This window comes from Cystoisospora suis, assembly GCF_002600585.1.
Source record: "Cystoisospora suis strain Wien I chromosome Unknown contig_1553, whole genome shotgun sequence".
In the NCBI taxonomy this organism is placed as follows: Eukaryota; Apicomplexa; class Conoidasida; order Eucoccidiorida; family Sarcocystidae; genus Cystoisospora; species Cystoisospora suis.
The window spans coordinates 45,882-58,022 of record NW_027154353.1 but is presented as its reverse complement, the minus strand read 5'-3'; the positions used below and the strand labels follow the sequence as shown (position 1 = coordinate 58,022).

The 12,141-nt window shown below is 47.7% G+C and overlaps 2 protein-coding genes across 2 annotated transcripts in view; one reads left to right on the top strand and one right to left on the bottom strand.

Moving 5' to 3' along the window:
- Positions 1-389: 389 nt before the first annotated feature.
- CSUI_003483 (uncharacterized protein) lies at positions 390-5,193 on the bottom strand. The gene is made up of 2 exons (XM_068063681.1): positions 4,964-5,193; positions 390-3,665 (listed from the first exon to the last, which is right to left on the bottom strand). Exons 1-2 carry the CDS (start codon positions 5,008-5,010, stop codon positions 2,588-2,590), a joined length of 1,125 nt encoding a protein of 374 aa, XP_067924345.1. The 5' UTR covers positions 5,011-5,193; the 3' UTR covers positions 390-2,587.
- A 48-nt stretch (positions 5,194-5,241) lies between these two features.
- Positions 5,242-12,141, top strand: part of CSUI_003482 (zinc finger in n-recognin protein) — a 30,695-nt gene continuing 23,795 nt past the window's right edge. The window contains exons 1-4 of the mRNA XM_068063680.1: positions 5,242-6,757; positions 7,573-9,627; positions 10,464-10,641; positions 11,261-11,422. Coding sequence (XP_067924344.1) covers positions 6,031-6,757; positions 7,573-9,627; positions 10,464-10,641; positions 11,261-11,422 — 3,122 coding nt within the window. The 5' untranslated portion in view covers positions 5,242-6,030. The remainder of the gene's footprint in view (positions 6,758-7,572; positions 9,628-10,463; positions 10,642-11,260; positions 11,423-12,141) is intronic.

Here is a 12,141-nt window from a genome sequence, read left to right as displayed (position 1 = left end):
GGAGCTCCGAACGTCCCAACAGCCAGCAGCAGCTGGTTCTCCTCTCCAGCCGTATACTAAACTGCACCATGGTGTCAGAACGTGAGGAGTTTGGTGAAGTCGAAGCTCAAAAGTGTTCTCTTGCTGTTTTCGTGCTACCTGCTCAAGCTTCTCTCTTCTTTGTCGTGTCCCATCAGCGAGAATCTATCTAAACCATCTCAAGCACGGAAGGTGGCATCGAGTTGGACGACCACCCGAGCGGGGCCACAATTCTGCAGCTCGTGGGACCTCGTCAGACTCCTCTCCGCGTGAATCAACACTTGTGATCGTCCATCTTCGTAGTACTTTTCCTCTCTGTTCGCGATAATAAACACGGATCGCACCACAAGCTGATACACTTGTCTCTTCCTTCACCCGTTCTATCTCTCTTTCCCTCCGCTTGACATATTGCACCAGGAAGTCCCCGAAGGCTAATGACGATCCATCACCAGTCTCTCGAACACGCTAATAAAAAGGAAGGGAAGATCGGAAGGAAAAGAGGATCTATCTTCATGACACCCAGCTACCAGCCAAGGCAGCTGACACTTTCCCTGCCACCACTATTACCCCGTGGCATCGGGTCGATCTCCGTCAGGGTTGCGATGAGCTACTAGTGACCCGCCCTACGACCCATCGTGTATGCGTCGTGAAGTTCACAGCCTCCATCGCGAGGATCGATGAGCACTCTCTTCCCTTGCAACTCAATGCATGCATGCATCGTCAGATACGTGGGCATCCGTTGCTAATGAGGATGAACCCACTTTTTCTCGCTACTCCAGGCCTGTTGGCCCGTCGACTATATTCCTTCCCCTGCCTAACCAGATCGCTAGAGGTCCGCGGCTAGACAAAACCAGCCCTCCGTTTCACTTTATATCAGCGAATGTGAAGCCAACTGGAAGCCCATCAAACCCTCTCGGCTCCACACAAGGCCACTTCTCCCCCCAAAACGACAGATCCTGTCGGCAACCGGTGTATCTATGTTTCTATCTTATGACTACGCCGAAGGATCAACGACAATCAGACCAAATAAAGACAACGAAGTAAAAAAAAAAAAAGATCGACGCATGAAGCACGCGGATCTGAAAAAAAAAAAAACTCGAGTCGTCATGACCCATCGATGACATGAATCGATGGCTAGCTGCCTGTCGCTGCAGCTCCGACTACGTCCCCTGCGGTTTTGTCTCTCTACCTCGTTCTTTTCCTTTCTTTCTCTTTCTCTCTCTTCTAATCCGGGAGAAATCACCACACACCCAAGCGAAAAACAGAGAGAGAGACGAGAAAAAAGTCCTGGGGCTAGATGGATAGAGAAGAACAACTAAAACAAGGCGATGATGATGCCCGAAAAAAGGCATCGGACAAACGCACTATAAAATCTCACGAAAGCATACTTTCGTGAGAAAAAATCAAAAAGGACAAAAGAGAGAAGATGAATGTTAAAAAGTTGACAATCATACACTGTACAGGAAAGAGGCTTTGTATCATCCATCTTCTGTTTCACTCTAAATACTGTTCCTTCATCGGTAAGGAAAAACCAATAAGAACGCCTCGTGTTTACATTGACGATGGAAACGATAGTGAGACTTCGTAAAGAGGTAGGCAAGTCCCTCCTTCCCTATCTCTTCAGACTGCATATCAACCGACGACACTCTGCGGTTAAAAGAACACCACAGAAGACAACTGTCTCTCTATCTCCTGCTTTCCATCTCTTCTTGCTTTCTCCCCCTCATGCGCTGAGGACTGCAAGTTACCGGGAGTCCTGCTTCTTTCTTGTCAAGAATCCCCTCGTTGTCGCCTTCGCCTGTGAAGCTTGTGTGACGAAGGCAAAGATGGATCGAGGGGGGAGAGGGGTAACGGAAGTGTCACTTGAGATGAAAAATCGAGAGAATCCTTCTATCTAGAAAAGAGAAGAAGATTCTCGTCCAACACCATTGACATCCTCAAGCGCTATAAAGAGAGGACGAGAGAAAGAAACTGCGAAATAGACATCACTAAAGAAGGGAAGCGTTTGTAATCGCACCTCTTCTTGCCGTCCCTGTATGTTTACATTGTTCTTCAATGGCTCTTCAGAAACCTTCTCATATCATGATCGGCCCTCCTCTTGGCCCCTCTGAATGATACCTCCTCCTACGTGTCTTTTCTATGCTCGGCCAAGGAACTTCTTCAAACATCTGGATAGTCCCCTCCACGTTGTGTGAGGCACCCCTGTGTTGCCTTCTCGCTCCTCTTGGCGTTGCCCTCGAAAGCAGCTGTGTCCCCACTGCCTGTTGTCCGAACTGCATCCGCCATGCATTCTTGTCATCACCGGCCCTGTCACTATGACCCCTGTCAGGCCCTCAGATCCTCCGCTTCTTCGCTGCTCGTGCTTCACTTCTGTTGAGCTTCCTCCTGTCCTTTCTGTAGGGCGCTCCCCTGTTTTCTGCCTGCTCACGTCTCTCTTTCCGGCTCTGCCGCAGTCTCGCCACTGCTTCTCCTTCCCTCAGCAACATCCGTGCTTTCCAAACATCACTTGCCCCCGTGACTATCGCCCCCTTGAGTCCCTTGGAAAGCGCCCTCACTTTCCTCTTCTTCGCTACTCGTGCTCGATTCTTGCTGGACTCCCTCCTGTCCCTGCTGGCGACCATGCTGTCCTCTTTTGTTCAAGTCTGTCCACTCGGCGTTTGTAGAACTCCACCTCTACTTCCTTTTCCCTGATTCTCATCCTTAATGGCCAGTCATCATCGGAGTCCTCACTATCACCGGCTCCTCCCTCCTGCCCTCTGGAACTTCCCTTGTCGTCCTTCGACGACCTCTGCTCTAGGGCTGATTCTTCCTGCGATCGGGCACGCTGTCGTCTCTTCTCTCTATTTTGCAGCTGGTGCGAATAAAATCGGAGTTCTGCTAGCTTTTCTTTGTGTTTCATCTTTGCCCTCCATAGCTCCTGATCCATACTATCTTCAGCTGTCCCTCCTCTGGATGCCTCCCCCGCCTTCTTTTCATCCTTTCTCCTTTCTTCTTTTTCGCAGTTCACTCCTTCTCCCTGTTGTCCGCCATGATCTGAAGACAGTATCTTCGAGGTGTCTACGCCGAGACTCTCAAGTAGAGTATCTAGCTGACTCTTGCATGGCTCCGAAGGAGATCCAGAGTCCTTCTCCTCCCCCCCTTCGGCTAACCTTCTTGCGGATGCTCCCCCTTTGTGTAGTCCTCCTCTTGACTGAAAGACAGAGGATGAGAGAGCTGCCCTGCATTTCATGAACCTGCCAAGTGCAACCAGAACCCCGATAAGACTGACTACACTCGCAGCGGTCACGAGAAACTTTTTTCCCCTTGACAAAGATCGAGATGATGAGGCTCTCTTGTGTGGTAGAGCCCTTCGATGTTCTCTCCTGCTCTTTGCCTTCTCGACAGAATTGGCTTCCAAAGAAACATGTGATACTTCGTTGTTCCCCCCCACTCTAGATGAAGATGGTACGCTCTCCATGTTTGTCTGTGAGTAGACAAAGACACTTGAATGATTGATGGCTACTTCTTCTGTCTTGTATGGGCTAGGAGTGCTCTGGTTGCTATATAAAAGCAAAAGTCCTCCTGTAAGAAACACACTCCCTTGAGCTTCGTAGTGCCGACGTCTGTTGCCACCGAAGTGTGTACCATACAAAGAGGAACCAAGTAACCTGCACGCATGCATCAACAGAAGAAAGAGAAAGAACCCTCTCGAAAACTTACTTCCATGCAGTTGAAAGACAGCGCCTCATCTCATTTTCACTTGTTTTACATTTCCATCATGCACACGATGAACGAAACCTTCTTCACTTTCAGCTAATAGGTGCTATATATCTAAACTTAGGTACGTCCTTTGAATCAAGTTTTGGCCGCAATGTCTGTTCACTACTCTGAGCAAAGATGAAGTGAATCTTAAGGACCATGGAGTGGAGGGGTGAGTAATGAGGGGCAGTCACTCAGCACTCTCTCACTTCCTTGTTAAGATCTCCTTCTCTCACTCACTGTGCAACGTCCGAGAGCGTAAGAGATTTGGGTAAGACTCATGCACCCGTCTTGGAAAAGGATGACAGGTCGGTCTGTCTTTCTATTGCTCTCTTTAGACGGGGGTCTATCGAACTGTGTCACTAACTCTTCAAGTGACACAACGTAAGGAGACATTAGCACTCTGGAGATACACTAGGGATGGAGGAAAAGACACAAATGAGAGAGAAGAAACAATGAAAAGGAATGAAGAGAAGGGAGCGATGATTTCTTGTCTCCCGTAGATCTCTAGACGGACCATCATCACCACGGACAACGCGGAACGGTCGAAAACTTCGTCACAAGAAACGTGACTTTTTTTGTCGTCCTAGTTATCGGCTCAACACAACTCCTTTTTTCTTCATAACCACCTGCCAGTTTTGAGAAGAAGGCAGCGAAAGACGGCAGGTGCTATCTATGGTGTGTGCTCTGACGGAAGACAGGATGACACCTGACCGGCTGCCGGCGGTAGCGGCAGTGAGGCCTTGTTTGCAGATCTTTTGTGTTCGCTAAGCTACAAAATCCGCACCGGAAAAATTCATTGATTTCTATCAACGAAGTACCGGCGGAGCACCGAAGAACTCCTCTCAAAAGAGAGAGAAGGCACAGAACACGACGGCCAGCTACCCCAATGGATCCTTGCTCCGGTCACCTCCCGGAGAGAAGTCTAGGGAGCCGGTAGAGAGGAGACCGGAAGGAGGGATCACGCACGCCTTCGAGATGCGCCAAGCCATAAGTTGACGGGCGGAGAAAGAAAAGAAAGCAGAGAAATCACGCAAAAGAGAAAACGAGGCAGTTTTGTCTAATGTACCTATACCACGGGTCATCGTTGAGCCCATTCACCCTACACAGGCACAGGTACATCCACTCTTCAATCAATCTCTTTCTTGATTTCTTTAGTTTACGTGACTGACATCCTTTAAACTGCCTTCCTTCCCTCTACACTTACCTTTTTTCTTCAGAGAGATCCTTGAGAAGAGGCAGAAAAGAAAACATTGTCGGCGCCTCGCTCCCTCTGCGATTTTCCCGCTGCTCGGCTTGGCCTTCTCCTATGGGCCCCGGACGGACCGGACGGGGCACCAGCGAGATCGGAGGGGACTCCAGCGTTCCGTAGGGGAGAACCGCGAGAGACTCGAAGGAGGAGGAGGCTGGAGAAGCCTTTTGGAGAGCTTGTTTGTTCGCTACATTGCATGCAAAGCTAATTCATTTAGTACAAGAGAAGAGTCTTCGATGCATCGTCATCTTCATCCACCCCCCCCCCTTTGAGAGAGCGAGAATCTCCTCCCCTTTCCTCTTAACCTTTTTTCCCCTCTCTGATTGAATGTCTCTTTCGAATTTACTTTTTACTATTCGTGTATCTGTCGTCCATTTGTTTTATGTCTCCTTCTAAATGTCTTTCCATCTACCTGTTTTTGTCTCTTTCCCTGAATCGCCTTTTCCCTCCGCATCATCGACGAATCGTGTTGTGTGTAGAGGGGACTCTTCGCTATAAGGAGGTCGAAAGAATCACGAGAAGAGAGAGACGATTGTTACCTTTTAGAAAATTGTCGTGGCAGAGAGGATGAAAAGGTTGGGGTTTCCTGGCAGTTCCTTGAAGAGAAGATTCTCCAATTACCTACCTCTCTTCGTTTCTCTTGCGTTGCTCCAAGGAGACAAACAGCCAAACTCTCTGTTCCTCTCAGTGCTGGTGAACTCGGAGAGCTCGTGAATCTTTCTCGTTAGCACACATCTACAACGAACGCCTTACAGCTATTTCTTTTCAATAGATCTGTCTTCTTTTGGCTGGACCTTTTCTAAGTAGAGCAGGGAACAGCGAGCTTCAAAAGCATGCAAATACTTTTAAGGCGTCTTTGTCACAACCAAGATGAAAGATGTATCGTCCTTAGTATATCATGAATGATACTAAGTCGTTCTTTTTTTTCCGTTCTCTCCACTTTAGAATTCTAAGTAGCCTACTATCCTTCTCCTTACTCTCGTTTCCTTCATTCTCTCGACTTCAGCACCCTCGTCATCGCGATGGCGATCCTACGCTCTCCCGGTACGTCTCGTCCGTCCTCCTCTTCTTCTTGTTCTCCCCTCTCTTCTGTGTCTTGGTCTCCCCTCCCAGGCTTAGGACTTGATCCAGATGAGATCTTTAGAGATCTAGATGACATAACGATCGGAGATATTCCTTTCTTGACTGGCGTACTTAGGCGGGCTTTGTATTGTACAGGGTCCTGCTTAGACGCACGTAATTTAAGAAGAAAATATAGTCATGTTTTGTCTTCTCCCCCATCTTCATCATCCTTATTGAACCTCAAAACTTCTTCTTCTCTTTCTTCTACGCATCCCCGGGGTCACTCCCATCCTTTATCTACTACATCTTTTCCTCCTGGTGACCGCAGTAATGTATCTGAGCTCCCTACTTCTTCTTCTACCTCTCGTTCTAACCTTACACCTGCTGCGGTTGGCCTAGCTACGTCGTCCAAGAGAGAAGATAAGAAGGCGAGTCGATGGGGAGGCGGAAAGAAAGAAGAACAAGAGTCGATGCTTCAACAAGGGCATGGGTGGGAAAGAAGAGGTAGAGACGGGAGATCTTTCCTAAGAGAAGCTTCTGCACCATGCTCATGCGTCTCCTTCTATCAAGAAACCTTTGCTTCTCTAGAAGAGGACGGGGGAGGTGCCTGTGGGGCTCAATTGAGAAAGGGTGATATAGGTTTCAGGTGTATCGACTGTGAACATGACTCGACATGCGTTGTCTGCGGTAGGTTATACATCAGAAAGAGTAGAAGGAAAAACTCAGGCCTATTCTTTGTTCTTTGCTTTCACCCCCCGAGCGGAGTGCAAAATAAACTTCAAACCTACTTTGGACACCTATAGATATTGAGAGCTTCCAAGTTATCTTCAGTGACTTTGCGTGGTAGAGCGGGACGGGGGTGTTGCCTGTGTCTCACATTTCCTATCTATCTATCTATCTTTAATCTATCTATCTATCTAGTCTGTTTCCTGTTCATTCGTTTCGAGGTGCTTGATCTATAACCATTGAGTACGTGTAATGAGACGGAGAGAAACAGACACACGTCTAACGAGGCGCCTCTGTCCCAGGACACATGTATACAAAAATAACGAAACTGCAGGCATGTTAGAAACGGAGACCTGAGTCTGAGTTCGAGGGAGATGTGAAGAAAGTGAGCTCCACACAGATCGAGAGATGGCGGCGAAGAAGTTGGCAGATGGATAGGGGTAGACGGGGGATACTTCTCTCCGTCTAGAGGTACGCATCTATGCGAATATATCATAGCACGACAAACGCGACTTGGGGTGAGCATGTTCTCTGTCATCTAGCTCCTTTCTTCTTTCTCTCGTTGTTTCGAAGTTTCCTTGGACACCACTTCAGATGCTCTCGGCTCGCGTAGCTCTCTATTCTATGCCCTAGACACAGGTGATGCTTCATAGCCAAAATCTCTTCCGACTCTCTTTGTTTTAATGCGAATCATCTGCTTCTTTGCCTCTCCCTGTACGGTTGACTATATCTATCTATCTATCTATCGTTTTGTGTCTCTGTGTGTGGATTTGTAGCTCCCTGTTTCCTGAATGGAGATCACTCATCTCATCAGTACATGATCATTCAAGCGAGTGGGGGATGCTGCGATTGTGGCGATCCGTGCTCATGGTCACCATCCGGCTTTTGCTCGAAACACCAAGGCGTAACTCCCGAGATGGATGGCCCCGCGTCATGTTCTTCTCTTCCTTCTTCTCTACGTCTCCGAGCTCAGAAGCATATCTCTGCATGTATCTCATACATCACACAGCGCTTAAGGACCGAGCATCGTAGCTTACTACATCTTGACCATAACAAAGATATCTTTCGTCAGGCTATACACAACGTGGTCCTTCGCTTCTCTTCTCTCTGTAGAGACCTAGAAGAAGAAGAAGATGACTCCTCTGACGATTCAGACCCGGAAACGTTATCTCAGTGTGGGAAGAGGTGTAGAAATGAATCGGCTGAGGAAGGGACCTCCAGTGAAACAGGACACAGAGAAGAAGAAGGAAAAGACCAACAAGAGGGGCAGACGACAAGTCGCTCTCATACTTCTCATAGGGAAGAGAAGAATCCGTCTCCTGAACGTTTTCATGGCACAACCCGAAGAAAGGAGAACCTCTTGATGCCCGCCGCAGAAGTAGGAGCTTTGACAGTAGGCATGACGTCTCATATGGGAGTCGACTTAGCTGTCACTGCAGGCACTGTCGCTACACTAGAAGCTCAGAGATGTCTGGGTGTTGGAGATGAGGCATCAAGGGAGAGAGATCGTAGAGAGAGAGAGGGCGAAGAAGAGGTCGCCGATAGAAGAAGAGCAAGAGGCAGGGAAAAAGAAGAAGAGATGAGAGTGGACAGAGAGGCTAGGGCGAGTCTAAGGAGACCTAGAGACGAGGAGGAGGGAAAGATGGGAGAGAAGGGTCAGGGAACGCTTTCTTCGGGGAGAGAGACTGAAGAAGCGATGGAAAACGTCGAAGATGTGAGGGAAGATCGAGAAGATAAGACAGCTTGTAGGAATGAAATGAGGAGAACCGCGAGGGTAGATGGAGATGTCACTGAAACAGAAAGAAGAGAAGAACAAGAAGAAGATCTCAATGATGATCAGAGGGCGTCTCGTCGTGCTGCAGAGCTACAGTTGGTTTCTTCTTCTTCGTCGTCTAGTTCATCGTCACAGCCTTCTCTCAGTTCATCTGCCTCTCTTCCTGGACGTTCGGCGTTCTCTTATGCCTCTACTCTTTCCTTGTTCTTTTCGGATCGTCATCGTCGGTCTGCGGGGACTTCAGCAGCCTCAAGTCAGAGAGCTTCTTCACCCCTTCTTCCTGAAGGGAGGAGAGATACAGACGAGCGATCCAGAGAACTTCTCTCTTCTCTCTCCACCTCTCGTACACCTGAAGGAGGGGTGGCACAACAAGCACGTCGCCGTCAGCAATCACCCATTTCTTCTTCTTCTGCTAGCGTCGGTTCATCATCCGGCGGGTCTCATCAAGGAGGAGAGCCTTCTGCTGGATCTTCTTCTTCTCAGATGGCACGGAGATTAGAAGAAGAAGGCCAGGGGGGGAGAGGAAGACGAAGCGATAGAAGTTCGAATAGAGATCATAACGGAGGGGGCGTGGTCATAGTAGGGAGAAGACGAGGAGAGAGAGAGCAAGAGAGAGAAAGATTGTCTCTTAGTCAAGAGAATGATAGACGGAAGATCTCTTCTTCTTCTTCGTGTCTGTCTCCATCCCGAAAGAAAACCTCGTTTACTGCTATGACTCCGATCTTTACCCAGGCTGTCGTTCTATGGTTGCATGAGTTATCGAAGACACATCTTGGGTTTCGCTGGATGATCTGTACATGTCTCTCATCGCAAAGTCTCATGAGATGGATATGTGAGCATTCTCTTCAGCGAAAATCCTTGCAGCTTCATCTCCATGATTTATATATTCTTCTCTTTTCTTCGCCTTCTTTCAAAGAAAAGTTTGCCCATCTTCTTCTTCAACACTACGAACAGATCGCCCGTAGTGAAACATCTCCCTCTTCTCGAGAAAATGAGGAAGACGGAGAAGAAGAAGAAGGGCAAGAAGATGACGACGACTTCTCCGAGTATAGTTACGGTAAGAAACATACATACGTGTACGTACTACCGGATAGACACATCCATTTGCATATCTAGAATACCACCCTGTCATCTCTATAGAGTCTATAGGTACATAGAATACATCCACCCATCCGTGTTATGAATGGACGTAACACATCATCTGAGCTGCAGGCTCTCCAGCAGATTCTTGAAGTGTTACAAAAGGGTCACGTCAAAGGCTTTCGTTCCGCTAAATTGAAGCTCACGTCTTTCGTCTTTCTCTAGATGATTACAGAGAGATGAATCGGTATGTCGCTCGGCACAAATGAATTATCGCCAGCTAGCCTTGTTTACTTAATGAGACCACTTAGGGGAATGTACGAAAAGATGAGAGGGGCATTCTGGCAGAGCGAAAGGGAGAGAAGAGATGCTTAGCTCAAAGAGTGAAGAAAGGAGAAGAGGACTGGAAATCTCATGGACAGACTTTGTCGCCGCTTCTTCTTCTCCTCTCTAGTCATTCGCCTTGAGTCTTTGTTTCCTTCTGTGCTTTATTCAATCTCTTCTGAGAGAACAGACGTCTACCCATCTCTCTTAAGCTGCTTAGATGACACACAATGTTGACGATGATAGAAAAGCCAAAGAAGACAGAAGGAAGGTCGCCATCCCTGATTGAGAAGCAAGTCGTCTTGTCTTCTCTACTCTAGAAGATTAGATCTGTTCTCGAGCTCTCATGCACACGTGCTAAACGTATCCTATATACTCGTAGTTGTCTGTATATTTCGTCTTTTTCGCCCTTCTGTGGATGACGATTCTTCTTCCTTTCTTCACTTTCTTGCTGAACGTCTCCCTTTGTTTGTCTCTGTCTTTCTTTAGATCTGAGTTGCCTGACAGTCCAGCTCCTTACAGTTCCCCGGCTAGCTGTCTTGGCTGTCTGGGAGAAAGACTTCGTCAATAAGGCGATAGGAATCTTGAAAGAAGCTCCGAGTATGAGGTCAACTCACGAGATCGAAATGATGCTCAACGGTTTACTGTATGTTAATCCAAAGCTCAAGTACGTAGGACTCGGTTAACGGGGGTTTAGTCTTCTCCCTATATAAGCCGAACCCGGCGTCTCCGAAACACTTTTGGACCCAGAGAAAAATTATTTTGCCTATTTCTCTGTCTCCGTTCTGACCCCTTACCGTTGAGTTGCACAAGCCCTTGCATATATATGTACATGTATTTATGTCTTGATTTGTCGATATATAGGTTTAGGTATCCATAGCTATGTAGCTACATATACGCTCATATAATATGTCAATTTGGACGCACTCCTTTGTCTGTGGAAGAGCCTAGGAAAGCGGGGGGGGAGGGTCCATGACTGAACGCTGTCTGCGTATCTGGAGGTGGCGAGAAAGATGTTGAAGCATGTCCCCCCTAGCCCACGTATACCCTGAAACTATTTGTGGATGCCGTCCAGCTGTCACATATACAATCTACATGCATATGCATATATATGTATATGTGTGTATATAGGTGTATACTTGCATCCGGACCGTGTTGTTTCTCCCTCGTCTTCTGTCGAAGAATTACCAGGCGCGTCATTATTTCTTGTCTGCGCGTGTCTTCATCTTGTTCTTTCTCACTGGTCTCGCCTATATCGATGCTATGTGGGGTCGGCGAATATCCAGAGCACCAGAGAGACGAGCTCTACAGGATCTATCATACGTCCTTTCTGAGGAAAGAGTGTGGAGGCAGTTAATCCTACAAAAGAATGTAAAGGAGCTGTGCTCAATCCTGCAGCCTCTCTGGTTCTTTCTCTTTCAAATCCATCGCTGCAATCTACAGATCAGGTAGGTAAGAAATAGAAGTGAACAGCGGAGAGAAGAAAGGAGTAACACTGGACTGTCAGAAAGAGAGGTAGATGAGAAAGTTCCACAGTGGGCAAAGAGAGCAGCTGATTGATAAAGTGGCTCTCTGGAGACAGCCATCTACTTGGTCAATTGACACATCAGTTCGGCTGTCTGTCTCCATACGGATATGAAGCTCACTCGCATGATAAGTATCTATATCGGACTACGAAACGGGGGATTCAAGGAAGGAGGGTGTTGACGAGAACGGATATGTATCGCTTCAGTATGCTTTGCATCGATATGAACTTTTCGCGTCTGCAGACACCTTCCGTGGGAAAACGCTGTGCCTTGGAGATTGCAGTCGTTGATTGATATATGGACCTATCTCATCTTTCTCTTAACATATCATATATACAGATGTATATGTATGGCAGCGGTAGATAGGTATCTCTACGTCCATTTGTATGTACATCCAGGTTCCCAAGAGTTCGCTGATGATATCGTCACTGGCCCGTGTAGTCGGTCGTGTGTATATACAGGTGGACTGGTTTGTCCGCAGCATCCCCCCAGTCCGCGTGCGGACATTCAAACCTGTATCTGAACAACAGAGAGGCTCAGTGCCAATTGTGCGTTTAGCTCCCGAGTAGAAATCTGCCTAAAAATACCTGAGGAGAGGACAGATGAGATACGTGGGTAATGCGTATCTATCTATCTATCTT

Bases quoted from the DNA above. Each gene is read 5' to 3' on its own strand.
- CSUI_003483 (XM_068063681.1), bottom strand. From the start codon at position 5,010: ATGTTTTCTTTTCTGCCTCTTCTCAAGGATCTCTCTGAAGAAAAAAG. The intron at 3,666-4,963 runs GTAAGTGTAGAG...GCATGCGTGCAG, and splicing joins GATCTCTCTGAAGAAAAAAG to GTTACTTGGTTCCTCTTTGT.